Source organism: Podarcis pityusensis (assembly GCF_964106645.2).
Source record: "Podarcis pityusensis genome assembly, chromosome: 2".
Lineage (NCBI taxonomy): Eukaryota > Metazoa > Chordata > Lepidosauria > Squamata > Lacertidae > Podarcis > Podarcis pityusensis.
The window spans coordinates 39,263,946-39,290,743 of NC_138029.1; the positions used below are offsets into that span (position 1 = coordinate 39,263,946).

Below are 26,798 nucleotides of genomic sequence, written 5' to 3' on the forward strand. Positions count from 1 at the left end.
AGGGACTGGTGCATAGAAAATCAGTAGTTGACAATAGTAGGTCAATCTTTGCCCTGTCTTGTTCTTGACCTGAAGATGGTTCAGTATTTTGTGTGTGGGGGGAGGGATATGTGACTTGTGCTTGGGACCCCAAAGGACCTGGTGAGGCTTGACAACCCTTGCTGTATACTCTGTAAGTTTGTCTTGGTTTTCTTTGTTTCTTGTGCTGTTGAATCAGAGGGAAGCCAGGGTAGCGATGTTGGCCTCTGGGCATGATCCTAGTGCAGCAAAGAGCTTATTAAAAGCCAGCCACTCCCTGGAAGTGGTAGCTGCTAGGCAGACCTGCTCAACTGGGCTGTAGCTGAAGTAGAGCAGAATGTGCAGGTGCAGCAGGCATTGTATTAAACTGGAGGCAATAGAGCAAAATACCTGGATATGCAAGTTCAGGGAGTAGAGCCTTGGAGACAGGATGCTTCTTGTTTTCTTCACTAATGAATATAACTGGTCCTGGTCAAATTGATACTGGCAGCTGTTTTCCCATTGTTGGAGTGAATTTATTGTCCTCTCATCTAGTGTTGTATAATTATTATAAGCATGTAGACCAGTCACCTGATAGGTGACACCCATTAAAAGAAGATGAACGCAATAGTCATATTGGAGGCGATATAATTCCAGGCTTGATGCAACGCTGATTGTTATCATTGTTATTCTCCTAACAGTGCGGCACTTGGGATGAATTAATGCCAGCATATTTCGAGTGTCATTTGGAAAAGTGGTGTCTGTCTTTCTTCTTCTTTATAATCAAAGCTGCTACGCTTAAAATTACACAGGTTCCACTATGTAGCTAAGGACCGACCTGTATCACTTAAAACAAACTTTAGCTTCTGAGATTCAGTGTGCTTTGAGAAAAGGCATTCAGAATGTTTTGGTAGTCTCTGTTCTTCTCAGATGTGTCTGAGAAACTGCATCCTCTCAGAGAGAGTATTTTCACTAGTATAAATTCTGGAGACATGTGAAATATATTGGAAGTTCAGTTTTACAGAAGAAAATAACATTATCACAGGCATGGGACTTCTTTAGAAGAATGTAGCCATATTTCAGCTTGTTGTCTGTTCCCATATATAATCTTCTCTTGATGGTACTTTCTTACACCTTCAGGAGATCCATTTTATACGACAGTATTACCTTGGATAAATAGCAGAAACCAGTTTAAGAACTAGCTGTACCCCTAAACTTGCAAAAAAAATTACACAATCTCTCTTCAAGTGTCCTCTCTCAGTCCTGTTTGCATAATTGTTGACTTACATTTAACACCTTTTGAGACACTCTTTTGTCCTTCCTAATGACTTCTAATCTCCAAATTTGGTGGCATGTTACAAGTCAGAGCAAGTTGGCTAGATAATACGCTTAGTTTCTAGGTAGTACAAAGGTTTTCTATGGGGGGAAAATAAAAGAATGTTTACATCTTGAGGCATCTTAAATTTTCTGACATGGAACATAAGAATTAAATTGTGGATCACTTGTAGCTGGGGCTTGCTGCTGGCTGATTTGAGACTCAGTATGTTGGTCTGTTAGTGCTTTTCCTATTTAACATTAGTTAGTAGGGTGCTTTATGCTGGAAGGACACTGGATAGGATCACTGAATTTCTTAGCCATGAAACTTGGAGATGGAGTGTTAAGAGATGCTTTGTCTCTGAAGCATGATGCTAGAGATGGCCCCTACTTCTCTTGTTGTCAGGTTGGCACAGAATAGGCACAGAATATTGAACATACAGAAAAAGAAAGCAGACAGATGAAAGAACCACAGGGCAGGTGATAACCAGATGTTGTTGGACTACAGCTCAGCCAGCATGACCAGTGGTCCAAGACTATTTGACTTGCACAGCTAATGATCAGCAGACAAAGCTAACCAAGTTAGTCGTGTTGGTGAGGATTCTTTGCTTCCAGACTTAATTTATTCCACTTGTACTGATCAGTAAGCATTGATACACCACACTACCTATTTATGTATATGTCCTGCTCCCAATTCCTGCTAATTACCGTACTTAGATTGGTTTCTATGTTCCATGGAAGAGGTGAAAGGAGTTGTATGTTCCCCGTAATTTCAGAACTTTTACAAAGAGTGGGTGTGCATTTCCGCCACTTCATTAGGATAAATATACATACAACTTTTTTGTTCCATAAACAGGGCATGTGAAAGTACATTTTGCTCATACAACCTTTTCTCTCTCTTACCACTTCTGTGAATTAGCCAACATGGCCTTTAATGAAATAGCTATGAGTTGGGAGTCTTTCCCTTGCTCCTTTTCTTTCCGTTGCACATTGTGTAAAGTTTGTCCCAGGTTCAGCACGCAAGCATAGGGGTTCCCAAATTTTGGCTTGGCTTGAATTCTCCTGAAAGGATGGCTGGTGTCTTTCCATTCCTGGGAAGCTTCTGCAGAAGGCAATATCACTGGGATGGGTTTTTGTATAAAAGGAAGGGAGAGCCTCCTTTTGCTTCCTCCACATTCTGCCTGCAGAAAAGGAGGGTAGTTCTCTTCCATGGCCAGGGCTTTTGCTTGAAGGGAATCACTTGTTGCTGCTGAGGAGATAAATTAATTTATGGTCCCCTGCACATGCATAAAAAGGCAGAACTTTATGCCCTCTAGAAAAGCGGCCTTCCTAGATGCTAGGGGTCATAGAGCAAACATGGAAGAGATTGTATTGTACAGGATCTGAACCAAGAATGTTGTATCTGATTAGACAATCTCTCTTTTAAACAAAAAAAACCAAAACACTTTTTGGCAGATTCACAGAACTTATTCAGCACAAGGAAGCACATTTAAATGTTGCTTGCAGGAGAAAGGACTTGGCTAAATGGAATACTATGGGCGGTATTCAATTAAATCCTTTGGCTAACACCTCAACGTTCTAGAAATTCGTTGGGGATTTTTGATTTTCCTTTTCCTTTCGTAGCTTTATTTAGAAAATGTTATAATGCTCATGGTTGACGGTTGTTCAGAAACTGAGTTAAAGAACACAAGGAAAGGATGCTTTTCTCATTACATTAAAAAGGTCTTTCTGAACTCTATAGTGATGGAAAGGCAGAAGTTGTTTCTGTGCTTCATGGGATTCAAAGCAGAGCGTCCTGTTGCAACCTGTAGTTAATGTTGTTAAGTTAAGGATGGTGGGATAGAACAGGTGCTCATTAATACCTCTAGGCTACACGTACAGGTGACTGTATTTTAAAAAAGAATGCTGAAACTCAACAAGTGAATCTGGATTCTGTCAGTTTTCCATGTACAATATATGCAACCTGCTAATCACGTAGCAATTCTTTTAATTTGAAAACTTGTGTTTATCATAATGTTTTTGGTTATGTCAAATTGGTTATGTATATCTTTACCACCACATAAAAAGTTAATGGTACTTTTTTGATTTTGATAATAGGAGTGTGAATGGTTTTGAAATGAACTGTGAATGTTTGAACAATTGATTTGAGTAGAACATTATTTTGAGAGGATATCACACAGAGGCTTATCCTGGGTTGAGATCATTTTTTGGTCTGGATACATTGCCAAGTTCAAAATAGCTAATAGCATATATCACCAAAAAAGAAAAGAAAATAACAAACACATTTTTACTACACAAGCCTGGGCAAATTCATAATATATTCAAATTTTACATAATATATTCAAATTTTACTTCTGTCCATCATTCCAGCACAAAATGTGTGCATGTACACACACATTTTGACAGTGTCTTAGATAAAGGTAGACATTCTTCTTAGTGGGCAACAACAGAATGGACTAGTGAATAAAACTTGTACTGTATGTCATGATATATGAGAGCCAGGCCTCCAAAGCAGCTTAATTGTTAGAGCCAGCATACCTTGCTTAGCTGCTGAATGTGTTCTGGGTTATCCTAACAGCAGACCCAAAGTTTCCTCAGTACTCACCCTACCTTATTTTCCTCTGATCCTTTGAACTGTCAACTGCCCATATCCTGGTGTCAGAAATTCTGTGGTACTCCTGACTAGTTATATTTACTTAAGGCTTAAAATGCATTGCTCAGAGTACACCTAGTGAAATCCTCAGAGTTGAGTTACTGGAGTTTGTTCTCCCATTATGACCCAGCCTCCCTGACCATGAGAAAATATTCTTTCATTGGTTATAGGCAATAACCAATATAGGCAAGTGACACATGTTGATAAACTCTTAGGCCATGTTTGGATATTTTGCTATACCATGGCTTAATGCAATGGAAATGAGCTTAGCCACCTCCCAACCTTGGGAATCTTTGCACTTTCAGTCCTGTTATCTGAAGGGAAAAAAACCTATGGCTGACATTAATTATGGCTAGTTTAAAAGAAGCCACCTTCAAAACATGGTTTCTGAAGCAGGCTTGTTTAAACTAACCATACTTTATATTTAACCATAGTTTCCAGTTGGGATGATGTAGGAAGCCATGGTTTGCTAAAAGCAGAAGTGAAAGCTTCTGAATTGCCACTCTTGTCTATATGGGAGGAAAAGAGGGGAGGGGAGAGTGCTTGAGCATGGGGGGGAAATAACCATGCCACACTAAACTATTGTTTATGGCCTTCATAATCAACAACTTTATTATGACATGGAATTGCTTCTTCAGATGCCTAACAAAAGTACAAAATGTAGTACAGTGGTACCTCAGGTTATAGACGCTTCAGATTACAGACTCTGCTAACCCAAAAATACTACCTCGGGTTAAGAACTTTGCTTCAGGATGAGAACAGAAATCGCATGGCGGCAGCGGGAGGCCCCATTAGCTAAAGTGGTACCTCAGGTTAAGAACAGCTTCAGGTTAAGAACGGACCTCCAGAACGAATTAAGTTCTTAACCCGAGGTACCATTGTAGCTCCTGCCTGACACCTCTCATCTGTGTTTCCCAAGATGAAGAATCGTGTAATGATCAATAGAGCTTTTCTTTCTACACTTGTTAGAAAAACCAGCATTTCCCCCTGGTTTTATTTAAGTCTGAAGTGGAAAGTACACTGTTAACAGTAATATCAGTAGCAGTAATGTTGAATCTCCACAAGAAAAAATTTACAGCAGATTTTCAAAAACTGCCTCCAGGGGCTTTTTTGTGTTCTTGTATAACCAGTTAAATCCATTTTTTTCACCAGTTTATTCAACACACTTGGGAACAAGTTAAACTACATTTTTCAAGACAGTTTTAGTGCTGTCAGGTTGTTTTATTTTCTTTCACCAAACAAAAAAGAAAATACCAAACTTTTGGTCCTGCGATGTGGTTTTCCCATGTAGGGTAATTTTGTGCCTCTTAAAAGCAGTTTCTTCGTCCTCCTTAGAGGACGTGTTTTTTCCTCTCAGGCACTTATTATCATTATTATTATCATTATTATTATTATTATCATTATTATCATTATCATCATCATTATTATCATTATTATTAAATTTACACCCCACCTTTCATCCAGGGACCTGAAGGTGGCACACCCTTCCCATTTATCCTCACAACAGCCCTGTGAGGTACGTTAAGCTGAGCAGCAGTGACTGCCCCAAGGTCGCTCAGTCCTGCCTGTGGGGATTTGAACCCCGGTCTCCCAGGTCACTGCTCCACACTGCTAAAAATGACTTTTCCCAATACTGAATTATACCAGCCCTGTTCTATGACAATAAAGCATTATTCTGCACCAATGCAAATAACAGATCTGTGGCAACTGATTCTATTTATGCCTTTTCCAATTTTCTGCTATTGTCTTTCCTGCTGGTCGGAAGAGTTGGGGGAGATTACTTATCCTTGAAAAGGACTGTCTTTGCATCAAATTTTGAGTGCACTGTTACATGTTAAAAATATTACATGTGTCATGAAGAACTCCTCTACACTATGTGATACCATAGGCATTTGCTGGTTCATACTTGTAAGCCATGTGATGCAAAGGAATCTCTAAAGTTACTACAAGCTAACACCTTAAAAAAGCAGGACCACAGGGAATAATGCAAGAGTACAGTGATTTGTATTAATTTCCAGACATGAATGCTCGACTTAATGGTGTCAAAGTTGATAGAGAGGCTAATAAAACAAAAACAAAAAACCTTGATATACAGTGCTTTCAAGTCTCAAAAGTGCTTCACATAGTTGCAGTCATTAGGACAGCGGTATTACCCCTTCATTTCAGATGTGAGGACTGCGAGAGGGCAGCTTGCCTAAGGCTGTCTATTGAGATCATTGCATAGGTGGGATTCCAACCAGAGATTTTCCAGTTGGTGGCTTAAACTGCAATCCTAACTCCACCTACCTGGTAGTAAGCTCCACTGAATTTAGTAGGAAGAAGGCATTGTACAGTCGGATTGCACTGTGAAGTCTCTGAGCCACTATACCACATCACACCACATCTCTGTGAGGAAGTTCCCAATTTTAATTGAACACATTACAAGCCTGTGTTGTGTACTTTCTGTGTTTTGTGTTGTGCTGGCATCATCTGCCTTGAGAGACAGTGGAGTGTGTCTTGGGTGTGTGTGTGTGGGTGGGTGTGTAGGGTGGACAAACTAGCCTAGAAGGGGCTTGAAGTGTCCCCCATCAGAATGTGCACCTCCTAAAACAGAAATACTTGAAGCTTATGCCTCTTTCCCCCCCCTCCCCGGCCCTCACCTGTTCACCACAGAAAGAAGGGGAAGTATAAGAGTTAAGTGACTTTTATTTCCCCTGCAGGCTGTTATTTCTGTAGGCTACAGCAGTTGATTAAATTACATACTGTTCAGTAAGCAGTATGTTTGAACTATATTACCTGACTGGCAGATGCCTAGAGAAAGCCTTGTAGGGAAACCTGTGCGGTTGGTAGGTTTTGGCATCGGACCATTGGAACTGTGTGAAAGGTTTAATTTAGAAGCTTCCTCAGCCTCGCCAAAAAAGAAAAAGAAAAGAAAAACTGTAAGACCATAGGGTTGCTGTTTAGTGTATTTGCTGTTGTCTTGTCCTTAGTTTCATTGTGTTACACACCCCTTACAGTGGTGCCCCGCAAGACGAACGCCTCGCGAGACGAAAAACTCGCAAAACGAAAGGTTTTTTCGTTTTCGAGTTGCCTCGCAAGACGAATTTCCCTATGGGCTTGCTTCGCAAAACGAAGCTTGCCCCGGGAACTGCGGGTCTTCTCTTTTGAAGCAAGGGGCTGGGGACAGCGGGAAGCGCTTCCCGCTGCCCCCGACCTCTTTTGAAGCAAGGGGCTGCGGGGAGATCGCTTCTCCCCATCGCCCCTTGCTTCAAAAGAGGTCCGGGGACAGCGGGCGCTTCGCGCTGCCCCCGGACCTCTTTTGAAGCAAGGGGCGGCGGGGAGAAGCGATCTTCTCCCCGCAGCCCCAGGTCCGGGGGCAGCGGGAAGCGCTTCCCGCTGCCCCCGACCTCTTTTGAAGCAAGGGGCTGCGGGGAGATCGCTTCTCCCCATCGCCCCTTGCTTCAAAAGAGGTCCGGGGACAGCGGGCGCTTCGCGCTGCCCCCGACCTCTTTTGAAGCAAGGGGCTGCAGGGAGAAGCGATCTTCTCCCCGCAGCCCCAGGTCCGGGGGCAGCGGGAAGCGCTTCCCGCTGCCCCCGACCTCTTTTGAAGCAAGGGGCGGCGGGGAGAAGCGATCTTCTCCCCGCAGCCCCAGGTCCGGGGACAGCGGGAAGCGCTTCGCGCTGCCCCCGGACCTCTTTTGAAGCAAGGGGCTGCAGGGAGAAGCGATCTTCTCCCCGCAGCCCCAGGTCCGGGGGCAGCGGGAAGCGCTTCCCGCTGCCCCCGACCTCTTTTGAAGCAAGGGGCTGCGGGGAGATCGCTTCTCCCCATCGCCCCTTGCTTCAAAAGAGGTCCGGGGACAGTGGGAAGCGCAGCGCTTCTTCCCCGCTGTCCCCGGACCTCTTTTGAAGCAAGGGGCAGCAGCCCCTTGCTTCAAATGAGGTCCGGGGACAGCGGGGAAGAAGCGATCTTCTCCCCGCAGCCCCAGGTCTGGGGACAGCGGGAAGCGCTTCCCGCTGTTCCCGGACCTCTTTTGAAGCAAGGGGCTGCGGGAGATCGCTTCTCCCCGCAGCCCCTTGCTTCAAAAGAGGTCGGGGACAGTGGGAAGCGCAGCGCTTCTTCCCCGCTGCCCCCGGACCTCTTTTGAAGCAAGGGGCTGCGGGGAGATCGCTTCTCCCGGTGCTCCGAAGCGGGGCGGGGGGCGGGAACACCTTCTGAAGGCTGGCGGGGGGGCAAAAGTCTTTGTCCCCCCTGCCTGCCTTCCCAGGGGCTTTTAAATCGCCCCGGATAGCGGAGAAGTCCTCCGCTGTCCCGGGGCGATTTTAAAATGCCGCCCGCCAGCATTTTAAGATTGCCCGGACAGCGGAGAAGTCCTCCGCTGTCCCGGGGTTTTTTAAAATGCTGGGGGTGGGAAGAAAAGCCCTTGTCCCCCCCCCCCTCCAGCCTTCAGAAGAGGTCCGGGGACAGACTGTCCCCGGACCGGGTCCGAAGGCGGTTTCCCTAGGAACGCATTAATTGATTTTCAATGCATTCCTATGGGAAACCGTGCATCGCAAGACGAAAAACCCGCAAGACGAAGAGACTTGCGGAACGAATTAATTTCGTCTTGCGAGGCACCACTGTATATAATTTCAACCTTTTGTGCACGATTCCTTAAAATTAGAATGAAATACAGGGGGTGGTTTGAAAGCCAGTTATTACATATTTTTTTTATTGCTATCTAGTTCCTCTTTAGCAATAATAATAATAATAATAATGGCACATTCTATTTCTTTTATATTGCTATCTAATTCCTCTTTGAGTTACACTGGTGGCACTGTGGTCTAAACATAAGAAGGTTGGCAGTGCAAATCCCCGCGACGGGGTGAGCTCCCAGAGTCGTCCCAATCAATAGTAGGAATTCCATGGACCATATCCTGCCCACCAGGCTGTTGCAAGTAGCCCACCAGCCCCTGGCAAGATTTGGGTGCCTCTTCACTCCATCTCAGCATTGGGCTGAGAAGAGAGATTTGAACCTTAGCTCTGCACAGTAATGGGCAATATGAAATGCTTTCTTTGGTCTGCCCTGAGTCAGCTTCAGATCAGGCTCATTATAAAGCAGTTTTGCACATTGAACTGATAAATAATAATAAGTATATGCTTTTGAGGAAAGGAGAAGTTACCAGTTTGATTTGATGAGAAAATTTGAACAGATACTTAACTCGCATTAAAATGAACCAGATCCAAAAGTACTTAACTTTGGCCAAACTGTGCACTACATGCGTCTAGCAACTATTAGAGCAGGAATGGGGAACTGGATGTGGATTGTAGGCCTGAGCATTACCTCCCCCACCGCTTACAGACCATGTGACCTCTTTTGCTTGTATGGCTCTTGCACCAACAATCAATTGATCTTTACATTTTCACAAGCAAAGTGCTATCTGCAAAGTTTTGCAGCACTGCCAGTCAGCTCATTGGTGGTGTCTGCAACCCCCCCCCCCACCTTTTGGTTTGGCCAAGTCTCGCCAACACCAGTAGAAGGTGTAGAAGTGGGTCAGGTACAGAATATGCTAACTGCATCTCAAGAGGGAGCAAGATGTACTCTGCTTGAGGAAGGGAGTTAAGTAAAGCCTCTCTTATGCAATAAAACTAGACATGATAGGCTAGAAAGAAAGGTTCTTCAGTCAAACTTTAATCTTAATGTTATTGTAGCATTAGAATTTTATCTGTGTTGAGATAACTGTAAATATTGTTTGAATCATTTAATCAGTAAATACAGCATGCAGCCCAATCTACTGCATGTTAACAGACACTGAGTTCAGTGGGGCTCACTCCCAAGGACTTCTGAGTAATAATGCTTAGGCTTGCAATGCAACAGGCTCTTAACTCTTGTATGGACAGCTGTGGGAATCAGAAATACAAAGCTTGGTTGAATGCCATTAACTTCTTTTTAATGGCATTTACATGAATTTGGCAGGTTTCAAGATACAGTGGATAGAATATATTGTGTGTCTATTCTGAAATGAGGTCCCATAAATGTAAACAAAACACAAGACAAAGCATTCAGATATCACAATAAACAATGGTTTATCATGATGTCTGAACGCAGCCACTGAGTCAATTCTTGGGTAATCTTGACTTCTGAGATCAGGTTTTCTGATTGTTTTAATGATTTTTCTTGTTTTAGCCATCATTGAAAAACTACCTTTGTAAAGAATAGAAACTCAAAGCATATTGTCCCCTGAAGGTGTAGTTGTTTTCCATCCAGGTCTGAGCTGCCTTGTAGAAAGCCCAGGTACTGCTAGCTGAGTTTCCATGCTATTCTACATAAGCACTCATTCAGACCTTCAACATATAGGAAAAATAGGCTCAGGAAAGCTCCCCTATCCCTGGCAGCAATGCTTGGAATTTCTCAATTAGAAAACAAAAACAACGCAATTTTATTTCAATGATTATGTGCACTTCATCCCTTCCAGCACCTGAATGAGCGTTTCCCACTTGTTGAGGTGTTTGTTGCTGCAGTTTTTGTTTAAGTTTCCCTCTAATAGCAAGGCAGTTCTTCACACCTTCTTCCTCCATTTTGTTTGTACTGTCTCTCCCCACTGATGCAGGATGAGGCTACAGGGAACAAAAGCATCTCAGATGGAACTTGCCCCTTTGCTACAGAACTGTCACCACCTGCACAAATCATTCACCAACTGTCCTTATTCCTCTTCTAATAAAAGTATCTCATTGAATGACTTCCATGCAATTTATTTTTTCTTATTTCAAAAATTCTCCACAGTTGTTCCTGTGATTTTAAAAGGACTGAGCTACGATGAGAAGCGAGGAGCTTGCAGTGTCGGCTCTAACGTTCGGGATTCTGCTTGTTATGTATGTTGGGCTTTTGCTCGTGCCTACGACCCCTTAGAACTGAGACCATTTGTCAATCAGATTTCAAGGTAAGTTACTACAGTGAAATGCTTGGTTTATCTGTTTCATATAGATGGGGCAGATTTCAGAAAATGAACTATGGAATAAATTTGCATTTCAGTAGTGCTTACAAGTCAATACAGTATAAACAAAAACAGTCCCCTACCACTTTCAAAATAATTTGGTAAAACTGGAACCTGTTATTGTTACATGTCTGTCTCGGAAATCATTTTATTCTACCATTGAATGAATGTATCTAGTCTGCTCTGCTTGTGTTTTTTTTAATTGTTTTTTGGGTTTATGATGTTTTAACTTTATATTGTATTATATTTGGGGGCGGTTGTTTTATTTTTCCTTACCTTTGTATACTGCTCTGGTGTCTTTGTAGATGAAAAGTTGCCTAGGAAGCATTTGTAATAAGTAAATGTTATTCTTCTGGGGGCAATTTTTAAAAGTTTTTGATCATGCACGTCAACTCTGTGAGAAACATCCTTTTTTGCTTCTTTTGAACACTTAAAGAAGAATTCACCCCAAGCAATCTTAGCTGAAGAAATGTCACAAGATCTCCAATCAATGGAACGTGTGTTTACACAGTTGTTATGTAATCAATTTTTTAGCCAGAGTCTAAAGATATTGGTGGCAACTTGGTGTTTAGCTACAAATCTTCCATCTTGGCAGTGCACTAGTTGAAAATACTTCAACATCCTATTTCTGAGAAATACATTTCTTCTAATGAGGCCCTAAAGCTGTGTGTTTATCTGTCTTTTCCTCTTGGAATAATGTAGTGTGGGAGCAATGAAGCTCTATGCTGAGAATCAGGAACTTTCACAGGATGACACACAGTTTCACCTGTATTAGCACACCTTGGTTTACAGCCAGAAACACTAATCATATGCCTTTACTTTCTTGTCTCTTCAGTTCTAACTTTAGGTGTGTCACTCATTCTGACTGAGAAGAGTCATATATTCAGCCAGAAACAAATTCTGCTACCTTTCAAAATTGAATAATTCGGTGTCTTGAAATAGGCTGAACTTCATTGTATAGTTCGCATGTAACTCTCTCTGAAAGTAAACTTAAGGGATATAGGCATGGAGATGGGCTTAATTTGTACAGTTATTGAGATCTATTGTGTCCCTTCGAGATTTTGCAACATATTAATCTTGCAAACGTCCTCATGCCTTCTTGCCTCAGCCATTAATTGGAAGAAATATTGCAGTGCACATCAGGTCATAGAATAGCACACCTGCAATTTTTAATTTGCTGCTCATGTACAGTATGCAACATTTTATTGAAATAATGCTTTCATGGTTACATGATGTGATCTTCTAGGACTTTGCATTCTGTGGCAGCAGTTCTGTGTCATAGTAAGCTGCTGTTGCTTCATTTCTCCTCTAGGGTGAGCAGCAGCAACAAACCATAATCCTGGTTTAGCATACACTGGAACCAGGGATTTGAAGCAAAGGTTTGTTTGAGCAAAACAAATAATGAATCCTCAGTCTGGACATATCCCTAAGCCAGGATCATGTACTGTTGCTCCTACTTGCACTTGGGCAAGAACAAAGTGTTACTGATCTCTGTTCTTGTGGGAAAAAGGAAATTGTAGACAGGTAAAATTCAGAAATGCTGCTTTTCCCAATCTGGCGCCCTCCAGTTGTTTTGGTTAATCAATTTAGGCTGTTCCTTATAATCATGCCGTAATTGAAAATCAGTATCTTTTCACTAAGCAGTTGTATACCAAATAGCATAATGTTTTTTGAAATGCTCCTGTGCAGGAAGCTAGGTTTGTTGTATGCTGGGTTTCTATAAATCTTAAAAGATCCTTAAAAATTATGTTTAGTTGAATCACTAGATAATTGTATTGTTGTGTTGCTAATGAAAAGGGGGTCTACTGTTGTGAAGACATGAATGCTCTTCCTTTACTTACGCTTGAGAACAGCACTAACCTGCAGCTCAGAAGAAATTGATGACATTGTGGGAGTGCAGGCAGTTTAGTCTTCCCTGGAGTACTGCCTGGTGAGAAGAAAAGAAAGGTGTGGCTCTTAGGTAAATGGAGCCACTTGACTCTGGGGCAAGATTAGCCTGCAGAATCAGGAAATATGAATATTGCTCAGAGCTACATCTTGTGCTCTGATGAAATGTTGAGAATAACCTGTACATGAGGAATATGTTTTGTTGTCTGACTAGTTCATGCTAAAAGTAATATCTGTTACATATTGGGTAACATATTCACACTCTCAGACTCCATTTTTCACAACGTGTGTGTCTGGCTTTCGTTGCAGAAATAAGGATTTGTGGCAGTAGTTCAGTGAGGCCTTTTAACATTGCGTCTCTTCTTGCCTACTCATAGTTCCGTCATAATGACTTTGGCATTGCTTTTGACCCCAGTGGCTCCTTTGTACACCCAAATTAGCAAACCTGTAAAGATCATGACTGTCTCCAAGAGCAAATGAGGGCAAGTGTGCTTCCACTTGGCAAACTGTAATGTGAGTGGTTATCAACAGAGAGAAACAGAGAACCTTCTGTTCAAGGATTAATACCAGAAATGGTGTTAATAACTCGCTGTAACTGATGGTGAGTTTGGTGCCCAACAGGATTGCTCTTTTTCAGGGGCTTCGGCCAACATGGAGCCTTGCATGATACCTTTAAAAAAAATTATCACCCTTCCAAAACCACTTCCACTATTAGAGCTCAGAATTGAGACTGGCTGGTTGCCAGCATTGAACCTGAGCATTTTATTGCTTCATAGCCTGAGAAGCAACATGTGCATCTCCCTGATGCTAATGTACACTTCCAGGATAATATGAATGGTGCTAAATGAACGGTTGGGGGATCAAGCAGGCCAGCTCCCTCTTTCTCCCTGGCCCTCTTCATCTGTCATCTTTGGCATTCCAGGGCTCAGCTGTCCTTAACCATAAAACTAAACACAGAATAATCAAATATATTCATTTTCGTAAATATATACCCTACTGTTCTTCTCAAACTAAGTCCATATAATAGAAACAGCAGTGATTCCTAAAAAGAGGAAATAACCTTCACTGAAACCACAGAAAAGCAGTAAATATAAAACCCAGCTATCCCAAAGGTGTTTTGTTTTTGTTTTTTTGAAAAACCATGTGTTTGCCTAGACACCTGTGTCAGGAGTCAGATAAGTCTCCTTGGGCTGGGCATTTCTTAAGACTCACGCTACCACAGAGAAGGTTCTGCAACTTGTGGACACCCACACAGCACATAAGTTCTTCTCAGTAGGGAAGATAGAAATGTTTCTCACTTCCTTCTTTTTGTGTAGCAGGGCAGTGCCTGGCTTGGAAAACCACACCTAGTCCTGCCTCTTCTTTTGTCAGAATACTAGAGGTGAAGGAAGTAGGGGGACAGGACCGAAACTTTCGATTGCTTGCCTTGCCCTGCCTTTTAAACTTGTTGGGGCTTAAATACACAAAATGGAAACAGTGACACCAACTTTTGTTTAGTGAAAGGGTGTGCAACTAAACAGATTGCAATGGAAAGTGGGCAGATATTTCCTGGCTTTGAATGTTACTGTGTTCAGTAGCAGTGGCACCTAATTTACAAGCTAGAAGGCTATAGCTAACTTTCATATCTAATTTTTATGAAATAATCTGCATCATCATGTACAAGCTCCTTGCTGACTGAACTTTTGGACTACATTAGATACCCAGATATTTAGCTTCGCAGTATGAACCCAAATTTCCATGACTTTTTGTCCACTGTGTTCCATCCAAGAGTCATAGTACTATGAGCTCCAGGACCTTGATTTAGTGAAATTTAAGATGGCTGTCTTAGATTTACTTCCGCATCCATGAAAATTAGATTTGTTGGAAAAACATTTTTCAGTAATATGATATTTACACACAAAGAGCACTCATTGCCAACCCTCATTGTGGAGGTTTCATTATACCCTTTTTGTCTCTTGAGTTATGCAAAGCAAATATAATGTCATAACAAAAGTTTTAATATGCTTTAGGATACTACATAAGAAGTATCATTGACACTTGAAAGAGTGAGCCATTCTTTGCCATACCTGTTGGAAATCAGATGCAATTAACTCCTGATATGTCAAAACATGTTTTATTCCTTTCTTGTGAAAGAAATCCCACTTTGGCTGTTCCATTATGTTGGGAAATCCTGGTGGAGTCTCATGTAAACTCCCTCAATAGAAGGGAGGCGATAGCTTAATCAGATACTGTAAGCATCGGTTCATGGTGTAATTGCTCATTAGTGCATCACAATGCTTTCCTTGCATGACTATGAGCCTTCTGCCTGGTGTTGTGGATTTTGTGGAGAGCCCACCTCCCCTTCTTGCCCCTAATTATAGTACCTGCTTAATGACCAAGTGCCAGTTTTGACTTACCGGTAATTGACAATACGAAAGATAACATACTACTTGGCAATTCCACAACAGGCAGAAACCTAATCCTCTCCCTCAATATTTGAAGAACTAGTAAAAAAGATTTCTTGGCTCTGTTAACCGGCATCTAAAATAGGACCTAATGGGCTGGTGGTGATGGCAGGCTACAAATTGTCACTTCTCTGCATCTGGACCTCCTTTCATGATGCACCAAAGGCAGGCTAGAAACTATTTGCTCTGGTCTACCCAGTGCAACACTTGCCTACCTTGCTATAAGCAGCAAGGGTCCACAGAGGGTTGGGCTGTCCTAGCTGCCCTGGTGATGAGCTTTCAGATCAGGTTGCCTCTGGTCATGTCACTTGTGAACATCTCCCTGCCCCACACTGCGGGTACAAAGGGGAGTTTCAGTCCAGCCAGAGGGAGATTAAGTATGCTTGCCAAGGTTATTAATAAATGTTGTACAGTGCTGGAGAATAGACCCTGCTAATTACACTGTGACCCATTTCTTCATTGTTGCTATAGTGTGCCTTAAACTTTGTACTGAAATTCGTATATCCAGACAGATCTCAGTCAAATAGTGGTGGTGCCCCCAGAATATGGAAAGTACAGAAAATACAGAATACAGGAAATATTCTTCCAAAGAACTTTTAAGTACATAAAGTACTTTAAGTACTTAGCTGTATACAACCCAGAGGCTACAGTAAGTAATACTCAAGAGTAGACCTATCAATATTAATGAACCTAAGTTAACGTTAAGTTAGTCATGTCCATTAACTTCAGTTTATCTACGCTGCATAGGAGTAGCATTGGATACAACCCTTGAGTGGTGTACAGTATGGCTACAAAGGATACAATAATGAAAAATGAAGCAGAAGATAAAAAAACAACTTGCTCAAAATGTCTGCTGAATGAAAAGTTTGTCACCAAGCACCAGAGGTTCAACAGGGAAGGGGGGCTGCCTGATCTCAGCTACTCATGATAATGAATGCCTGACTTTGCAGTGGCCTGAGTGTTCAAAAAAATAATAATAATACACTGAAATTCTTACGATTGTCAATTATTCTTATATATTCCTTCTTTCTGTCTTCAGTGCCCTGGTTATAACTGCTATATTTGACCGTGATATTAATTGCAGAAGAGCTGCCTCGGTAAGTTGTGAGTTTGCAATATGTTCTAAATGTTTCTGATACTTTATGACGCTACTGTGGCCTTTTTGAGCCGTGCAGTCTACTGGTAGGAAGCTTTTCCTAACATGCAATATCAGTTTGTTAAAGGTTCTATATAATTACTTTCCAATCAGAAAGAAATTACCCCCCCTTTTTTTTCTGTCTGTCAGATTGTAGCTTAACTCAGGTTCTGAGTGTACAAATCTTAAGGTGATTTCTAGTTTAAATATTTTAGTATATCTGGATTATATGGACTTTTATGTTCCCAGTATTGAAATAAGCTGCCCACATTTGGCCTGTGCAGGCGTTCTGCATTTTAAAGCTGTTTTTCTACCTTTCCTACATGGCTGCCATACATTACATAAATTTATTTGTATGCTGCCTTTCCACAGTTCAAACCATCCTCAAGGCAGATCACGACATGAGGGGAACACATAACTACAATATAACAAAAGTAGTCATGAACAATAAATACAACCTTCAGAAATACACAACCAAACTGAACAATTTCCACATAAATCTCAACAAGATCGAAAATAAAGATGAAAATAAAGCCAACAGCAGCAGCAGCACAACAAAACCCCTCCAAACACCCCAGCCCAGGACCCTTCCTTTTCTCCCCGACCTTGTTTCCACAAATGGAGAAGCCTGAGGCCATTTTCATGAGCTAATGTTTATTCTGTCTCATCTCACAATGGCTATTTTCTCCTCTTTTTTTGATCTTCTGCACCCCCTAGTTTCCTGCTCCTCACTCTCTCAGTTTACAGTGTGACAAGCAGTGACACTGGGGGCAGGAGGTGCAGTGGGGGGGGGCGAGGTTACCATTGACCCTGGGGGGGGTGTCCCTTCCTACACAACAAAAGTGACCCTCTCACCTACAGACCCCTCTCACCTACAGATGGTCAGTGCCCCCCCATGTGTCACACACACACACACACACACACACACACACGTTCTCAGGATTCAGCTGCCCCTCGACAATCCCCTTCTTCCTCTCTTCCTCCTCCTGGGCTGTGGCCAGAGACCCTCCAGCTTCAGCTGGCCAGGACTGGGAGGGGGCAGCAGCAGCAGCAGCAGCAGCAGCAGGTGCAGACAGTGGCAAAGATGGCAGCAGGCAGCTTGAAATGGCCAGATGTCATATGCAGAAGTCCACAACCATTATGGCCGAGTGCTTCTTCTCCAGGTTGTACTGTATCTTATAGCTTGAGGATCAGAAACCTTAATTGAAGAAATCAAACTCCAGCATTTTAATCATACAGATTCTTCCACAATGGGTTATGCTGCAATCATAGCTGCAGGCTAACGCTGCACACAGACTGCCTTTCATGTCCAACCCTACTGGCACACCTTTTTGCAACAAAGAATTGTATGAGATTGAAAACTTGTAACACTTATAAATATATTCTATGAGAGTGAAAACTCCAACTGCATGTATGTGTATAAATTAATAAAATATGTCAAAGTAGTTTTCACTTTCATACAATTTTTTGTTGCTAAAAGGATTGCCAGTAGTTCCTGCTTATAAAGGCTATGGATATAGCAGTCTCAGCTTTTCCTCTGTAAGATGGAAATAATAGTCTATCTCACCTGCTGTTGCAAGACAAACAAAACAGACTATACACTTTGCTCATGTAAAAAGAAAGCATTAACATTTCAAATTTTTTTTCTGTAAATCTCTAAAGCCAAGCACTTTTAAGAGAAGACATTGCCAGCCACTTTGTACCAATGAATTCCATAGACTTCCCCCTAAGAAACTGGACCTTTCAATCTCATACAGTTCTTTAAAATACATACGAGAGTTTCTTAGTTATTTTAAAAACTAGATCCCCTTCGCTATCAGACCATCATTGGGATCCTGCAAGCCCATGCATGGACCAAGGACCACTTGCTTTTCCATAGTGCACGCACCTATTCAGCTATTGTTAAACAGCCACCCTACTCAAGGGGAGGAACTGAGTGTAGCACTAAAGAGTTCCATCACTGTAAGCATTCAGCTTGTCAGGGCGATGAGGGTATCCCTCACTCTGTCTCATCCTCACCAACAATAGGTGTAGCTGTACATATGTAATGCTTCTGTGCATGCGCACATGAGTGGAAGGGGAGAGGAAATAGAGGCTTTACCTCCTTGAACCAACTGTGTGCATATTCATTTGCATGTTTATGTATTTTTACTGCTTGTTTATATGTATGTCAGTGTGCATGAATCCTTGGAGTAGGTAGAGGTCCATCCCTCTGGCTTCTTTCCTACCTTTGTGAATTTAACACAGATCCTCTTTTGTCGGTGGCACAACAAGTGCAGAGTGGCTCTGTGTTAGACGTGCCACTCTGCACTTGTGTCTTTTCTCTGATGATCTCCCCATTTCTATCTCTTTTCTACTTTGTCTGTGACAGTTAAAAATTATGATAGCCATGCTATTTGACCGTGAGAGATCCAGCCAAGGCCAACAGACAAATTAAAACTCTGTGTGATTCTTTGTGATTATGGCTCGGATTCAAAGATCCTGTTTAGGTGGGCATATTCCCAGCAAGCTTTCAGGTTTTTTTAGCTGCCCTTAGCAGCTTTGGAGGCAGCTTGTTGACAACCATAGGGAGGTTTCTGTAAGGAGAAAGGAACTCAAGTAGCATATGCTAAGCTGGATATGAATTTCTGCGCCTAGAAACTACATGCAAGCCCATATTTTGTCACATGGGATCTGGTGCTTCTGGCTACAGTGGCTAGAGTTTTCTAAAGAACTTAAATTTTCTGAATGTGTATAAAATAACATAGTGATTCCCATATGCCTCAGGTGAGGGCATGTTGCTAATTTGATATAGCAAGTAGAATTACCCTTCATATTAACAATAGTGAAATCAGGAATCAGTAACTTAAAGGGCTGCTATTTATGTAGATTATTATTATTTAATTGAATGTAGCATTTTCCCATGACATAACAAAAGATTGTAAGTAGAAATAAGTAGCCACTAGCATTTTGGATATTTACCAGCAATTCAAGCTAAGACAGATTTAAAATGACTCAACACCTAAAGGGGGGTGGGGAGGGAGATTAACCAATTCCTTCTCTTACCTTACCAACAAAGTCATAGTTTCATTCAAATTTTATCTATGTATTGCAGTGGTTTTATATGTCTTCTGAATTCGTTCCCCCCAATTGTTGTTTTTAGAGTGTAGAACAAATTGATGAGTATAATTTATGTGATTTAAGGCTTGTTACTTTGAAATGATGGGCATGCCGGATTATGAAATTAAAAATACACTTAAGTGTCCCAAGATAGGTGCTCAGTTTTCTTTTGAAGTCTGTGGGAATTGTATTCACCTCATGGATATTTAGAAATGAGCTGAGTTGCAATGTTTGCAATACCTTCCATGGTAGGGAGAGAGGTTTACCTGAAGCCAGTTTCTCCTGCTTAATGGAAGTTGTGTGAGCAGTTTATCCTATTTATTTTAAGTTAGGCAAACTTAAAAATAAACTTTCATGAAGCATAACTGTAAAAGCTTTGCTGGCCCTGTCAACACCCTCTGTTGAAATGAAAAAGAGAGTGTCTCAGTCCTCTGTATATAAGCTGGCCTTGGCATTCTTGAAGGTTCAAAAGCCAGATCTCCTCCACTTCATAATTCAACCAAGAGAACAGTATACCACATCACTTTGCTATTGAGAGCCCTAATTTTGGTGTGACCTTCTAAGTAGTACTGAAACAACACCCAGCTAGAACTTGGATTTTCAAGTATGTTGAATAAACACATATTTTCACCCCTAAAGGGTGTTAGATAATGGCTAATTAAATTGTCACTGAAGCACTGTGGATGGGTGGATTAGATGCATGAAATTGGTGTTCATCCTGTTCAGGTTAGGATTGCAATTCCCCCTGTAATAACAGGTATGCAGTTTGAAGGTACTCCTTGTTCCAGCAGTGATACTTGAGGCCTAAATGGCCTCAATTACCCAAAGTGCTTTGGCTTTCTGCTAATTTTGACTCTATAGTAGCTCTATACTATTCTTCTCGGGGTTTGGTTATCAACACTCTGCACAGTATTCCATGTATCTTTGCACCATACAGGCATTATAATGCTGAGGGTTTTCTTTTCTGTTCCTTTCTTAATGGCATTCATCTTTTTCACTGATGTCACATACTGGGGCAGTGTTCTTGTTGAGTTATCTACCACAATCCCAGTATGCCTTTATTGGTCAGTTATCAGACTCCATAAGGCATGTGTGATTTTCTTTTCTATTTCTGTTTGGTCATAATGTGATTTAGTATTTCTTCATGCTTGGAGTGGCCAATCCTTGCTGCTTTCAGAGTTTTACCAGCTTTTTCATTTAGTATCAACTCTTGACTCTTTCTGTAGAGGGATAGCCTTCCGTGGTGATCTAATATGTGGTAAACTCCTGGCTTGATTACCATAATACACGAGGCTGCCCTTAAAGGTGTCTTGGAAGCTTTAGTTAGTATAGAATTTGCCTGCTTGAATTTTGGTAAGTATGGTCAGAGTCTCCTGCCAACCTAGCAGTTTGAAAGCACGTCAAAGTGGAGGAGGAGGAGTTTGGATTTGATATCCCGCCTTTCACTCCCCTTCAGGAGTCTCAAAGTGGCTAACATTCTCCTTTCCCTTCCTCCCCCACAACAAACACTCTGTGAGGTGAGTGGGGCTGAGAGACTTCAAAGAAGTGTGACTGGCCCAAGGTCACCCAGCAGCTGCATGTGGAGGAGCGGAGACGCGAACCCGGTTCCCCAGATTAGGAGACTACCGCTCTTAACCACTACACCACACTGGTGTACCGCTCCGGCGGGAAGGTAAACGGCGTTTCCGTGTGCTGCTCTGGTTCGCCAGAAGTGGCTTAGTCATGCTGGCCACATGACCCGGAAGCTGTATGCTGGCACCCTCAGCCAATAAAGCGAGATGAGCGCCGCAACCCCAGAGTCGGTCATGACTGGACCTAATGGTCAGGGGTCCCTTTACCTTTACTATGGTCAGAGTTGTTCATATTGCACTTATTTTGAAAGAACTGCATTGACTGTCTGCTTGCTTCGGAGCCTAATTTAAGATGCTTTCACACCCTAAGTGGCTTGGGACCCAAATACCCCAAAAAACATCTCTTCCCATAAGAGGCTGCTTATTGTATCTTAAGTTCTTCTATAGGCCCTGCTCCAAGTACCCAGTTTAGTAGGGATTTGCTGTGCTTGTACAAAGGAGAGTGCACACTGACTTTATAATGCCATCATACTTGGGAGTAGGCCCATTGAAATTAATAGACATGACTAACTTGGTCAGTTAATATTTGAGTAATATTTGTATACAACCCTTAAAATTATACAGTATTTGTGTTTTGTGAATTTTATTCACACCTCCCTGGAATTTTTTCATGAAGGGCAGCTGAGAAATCTTTAGACAGACAAACAAACAAACAAACAAACAAACAAACAAACAAACACAACACTACAAAAATGTTAGCTAACAGCCTAAGTCCAAATCTTACTATTCCCGTAAAAAAAATGTGAAGATAAAGTATGTTAATTTCAGAGCCAGTGTAGCCTTGGAAACTATAGAGCTACACTGCCATTTCAAGACTCCTGCTTTGTTATTTTGGGCAGTTGTTCCCGTTTAAATTCATACCAGTGAGTACTTTAGCTGTCCATTGTGGTGCGTTTGAGCTTGAACCCACCTAGACAACTAGCCCCTCCTGAATAAACTCTTGTCACTTCAGGATAGCAGTGTCACCTGTATCCCCATATAGGGTAGTAAGGATAATTTTACCAAAGGTCATCTGTCAATGCGTGGTGAAGTTCTAGTAGGATGTGAAGTAAACTTAGTGTCTGTAGTTACTCATGCCTGGAAACTGCCCTGACAAAGGCTACTCTCAATGTCTTACAATTTGGTAAAGGTAGGGCGAGTGCTAAGGTTTAGTAAACAAAAATGTGTGGCAGCTTTGAGAGAACATAGGTTTTTCGGACTTCCGGGTTGGCGCCATCGATAATGGCGGATTCCCTCTGAGTCTCTGAGGGACCAGCTCCGCGGGATCGGGTCTTACCGCTGCGGCGAAGCGGGGGCCCTTTAAAAATCACAGGCGGGCGATGCCTGTGAACGTGGGGACTCGGCGGGCACCTTTTGAGCCCCCCCAAGTTGCGAAGGGACCCTTTTAAGGGCTCCGGAGCGGGACGGGGTGAGCGGCGCGGTGCTGAGAGTCGACTGCTTCTTCCGCGGAGTGAAGCCGCATAGCCGTTATCGGAGAGCGCTGACTTTTTCCTGGGACAATTTGACTTTGAAAGCAACTACCCGTGAGTAGGATTAAATTGGATTTAAAGGGAAAAAACAAGTTAATTCGGCACCGAAGCGGGAAGGTATAAACAGGAAGTCTGCCTTCCTTTCTTGTAAATAGATCAAAGCAAAGAGACTGTAAGCGGAAACTTGGAAAGATGTTTGAAAAAAGACTTAAATCTTAACATCTGGAAAGCGATCTCCCCTCCGGATTGCAGGAGAGGAGGGGGGAAAGGTCTGAACTGTATTTATCTGCAAAAAAGGGGAGAAGGAAGCTAAAATCCACCGCCTAAAACCTGGGAACGGACTGCCCCGAGATAAGGAATTCCGCTCTGTGGAAAGCCTATCGGTAAGCAGAGGACTTTTGACAGCTAACTCTGCAAAAGAAATACAGTGTTTCTGAACTTCTCCTGGTTTTAAAGTAACTGATTAAGTACAACTGAAACTGTTGTTTTTATGTGAATTGGGGGACTTATAAGGACTATTTTCTTTTTTAAAAAGTTGCAAGCTTTGGCTGTTACTGTGTCCCCCTAGAGGAGGCTTGACATTGCTACAATAACAACTGGGCTAGAGGAATTTTCCATTCCAAAACAAATTTCCAGCCGTGGGATCGACCTTGAATTCTCATGAGAGTGTTATGGCAGATGGAAGAGGAAAGTTAGAGTTGGCGCAGGAAAAAACTACTAGGTCTGGCAGACCCTATCGGACAGATACTGCGTTGCAGCGAAGGGCTTCAACATCTGGACCATCTGGAATACCAGGGGCTGCACCTCCACAGGTTAAACCAAAAGTTATGTCGTCCGAAGACGTTTTGGCACAGGCACTTGGAAAAATTAATGAAACTTTGGAAAATTTAGCTAGACAAGTAGCTGAAACAAATAAACAAGTAGCTGAAGCATCAGTTAAAATTGACCAGAATACTACAAGCATCAATAATTTGGGACAGAAGGTGAAGACCAACACAGAGTCTATTGAAAAATTACTACAGGAATCTGCTTCGACCCGAAAGATAGCTGAAGAAGCAAAAGATATAGCAACTGCTACTCAAGAGAAGATACCACCGGTATATAAGCAACTGGAGGACCACGGTTTGACATTGTCTATGATTGAATTGAAAGAGAAACAAAGAAATTTAAGAATTAGGGCTGTACCAGAACGTGAGAAAGACAATTTGGCTGATTTTCTTACGCAGGAATTCGCAGATTTCTGGCAACAGGATTTGGGGAAGGAAGAATTTAAGATAGTGAGTGCATTTAGACTTGGAAGAGGAGGAAGGAGGAATAAGGTGAGAGACTGCTTGATTACCCTTCGAACAAAAGAGGAGAGAGACAAAATTTTGAATCTGCATTACCAAAAGACTTTGGAAATTTATGACTCAAGTGTGGAGATATTCAAGGACATTCCAAAACACCTTTTGGATTTAAGGCTCAACTACGGAGATCTGGTTGCCCTGCTGAGAAGAAACAGAATCATCTTTAGGTGGGAATTCCCTCAAGGCCTGTCCTTTAAATATAAAGGAAGAAAGATAAAAATAAGATCAGTCAATGACAAAGATAGGTTTCTGAAGGATCAAGGAGAAGATCTACAGAAAGAAGTGGAATCCAGAGAAGAGCCAAAAGCACTGGAAAAAGGAATACTAGACATAGCAAACTTATCTTTTGGATTGCACGGTCCAGAGAAAGAGACACCACTGACAGAACAAGAACAGACACTTGGCGCAGTTGGAGGTAAAGCGAAGTAACCCCATCATGGCTCTGCAACTGTTAAGTTGGAATTGTAATGCTTTGAACTCTCCTTGAAAGAGAAAAAGTGTTTTTCATTTACTGAAAAAGGAACAATTGGACTTGATTTGTCTACAAGAAACACATGTAACAAGGTTACACAGGAAACTACTGATTAATAAGAGATTGGGACAGGAGTTTATCTCATCTGACAAAGTTAAAAAAAGAGGAGTTGTGATATATGCAAAGGAGAGACTATCACCGAAATTAATTTTTAAAGATGACCAAGGAAGATTTTTGGCAATTGAAATTCAAGTTCAAGGAGAGAAATTCTTGATAGTAGGAATTTATGCACCGAATGAGGGGAAATCTGAATTCTTTAAAAAGTTGCATGAGACCTTATTGGATTATTTGGATTACAATCTGATTTTGATGGGGGACATGAATGGAGTAGTATCTACAAACATGGATAAGGCACAAAGACAGGTAGTTACCAAGGATGGTAGACTACCGAAAACATTTTTTGAGATGATAGACAATTTTGATTTAGTGGACACATGGAGAACAAAGAACCCCTTGGGAAGAGAGGGAACCTTCTTTTCTGAAGCTAAGATGACATGGACTAGAATTGACCAAATATGGGTAACTAGAGGAATGGCACCAAAGATAAAGAAAGTGGAAATCTGCCCAAAAACCTGCTCCGACCATAATGCGGTAAGGATGGAGTTGAAGCTAACATCAACTGGCTCCTTCAGATGGAGGATGAATGACACCCTATTTAGAGATGAAGAAGTGTATAAAAAGGCCCAAAAAACCTTGAGAGACTATTTTGAAATAAATATGAATACTAATGTAGAAAAAAGAGTCATCTGGGACGCAAGTAAAGCTGTCATGAGAGGGTTTCTGATACAACAGAATGCAATAAAGAAGAGAAGTCAAAATGAGAAGAAAGACAAAATTTTGGGGAAAATAAAAGAAAGTGAAAAGAAATTGAGAGCAAAACCAAAGTCGCAGGAGATTTTGAGAGAAATAAAGTTATATCAAGTACAATATATGGAAATGATGAATCAGGAAATAGAATGGAAAATTAAACAAATGAGACAAAAAACATTTGAATCAGCTAACAAATGTGGGAAATTGCTGGCCTGGCGAATGAAAAAAAGACAAAAATTAAATACTATCACAAATTTAGAAGTGGAAGGAAAGAATATACATAACCCAGCTGAGATTAGAAACTGTTTCCAGAGGTACTTTAAACAATTATACACACAAAGGCCACAGAAAGAAATGGACATAGATCGATTTCTGAAGATAAATGGATTACAAAAAATATCCCAAGAAAGTAAATTAATGTTGAACTACAAAATATCTGAACAGGAAGTAGAAGGTGCCATTCAAAACATGCAATTAGGCAAATCTCCAGGACCGGATGGGCTGACTTCTAGATATTATAGATCTTTGAAAGAGTGGCTACTACAACCTTTAAAGGAAGTCTGCAATGAAATATTGGAAGGGAAAAGGGCACCAGAGTCGTGGAAAGATGCGTACATTACACTTATACCGAAAACAGAGACTGAAAAGACTCAGCTTAAGAACTACCGTCCCATATCGTTACTTAATGTGGATTACAAAATTTTTGCAGACATTTTGGCCAAGAGATTGAAAAAAGTATTGATGGAAGAGATTCATAAAGACCAAGCGGGCTTTCTCCCGGGAAGACACTTGTCTGACAATTTGAGGAATATAATTGATATTTTGGAAAAACTAGAAGTGAACATAAACACTAAAGCAGTTTTGATATTTGTGGATGCGGAGAAAGCTTTTGACAATATCTCTTGGAGTTTTATGAAGAAGAACCTACAGGGGATGGGGGTAGGCCAAGGTTTTGAAAATGGTATAAGTGCAATTTATTCAGAACAAAAGGCTAAACTAATTGTAAATAATGTGGTGACGGAAGAATTTAGGATAGAAAAAGGGACAAGACAAGGTTGCCCAATTTCCCCATTGCTTTTTACATCGGTCCTGGAGGTTCTGCTGAATATGATTAGAAGGGACCGGTTGGTTAAAGGTATACAGGTCGGAGCCAAACAGTACAAACTGAGAGCATTTGCAGATGACTTAGTATTGATGTTACAGGAGCCAGAATCTAGTACCAAAAGAGTTTTAGAACTGATTCAAGAATTTGGTCAAGTTGCAGGATTTAAGTTGAATAAGTTAAAGACCAAGGTTTTAGAGAAAAATTTAACACCAATGGAGAGAGAGAGGTTTCAGAATGAGACAGGTTTAACAGTGGCTAAAAAAGTTAAATATTTGGGGATTAACATGACAGCAAAAAATGGGAATTTATTCAAAGACAACTATGAAAAATGCTGGGCTGAAGTGAAAAAAGATTTAGAAATTTGGTCAAATTTGAAGCTTTCACTGCTGGGCCGTATTGCTGCGGTAAAAATGAATGTATTGCCT

At 41.6% G+C, this 26,798-nt stretch overlaps 1 protein-coding gene across 4 annotated transcripts in view; it reads left to right on the forward strand.

Annotated features, from left to right (window-relative positions):
- Nucleotides 1-26,798, forward strand: part of TBCD (tubulin folding cofactor D) — a 135,812-nt gene that overhangs the window by 51,612 nt on the left and 57,402 nt on the right. For all 4 annotated transcript variants that reach the window (XM_080993611.1, XM_080993614.1, XM_080993613.1 and 1 more), the window contains exons 15-16: nt 10,705-10,861; nt 16,286-16,343. In XM_080993611.1, the coding sequence (XP_080849737.1) occupies nt 10,705-10,861; nt 16,286-16,343 (215 nt within the window). The remainder of the gene's footprint in view (nt 1-10,704; nt 10,862-16,285; nt 16,344-26,798) is intronic.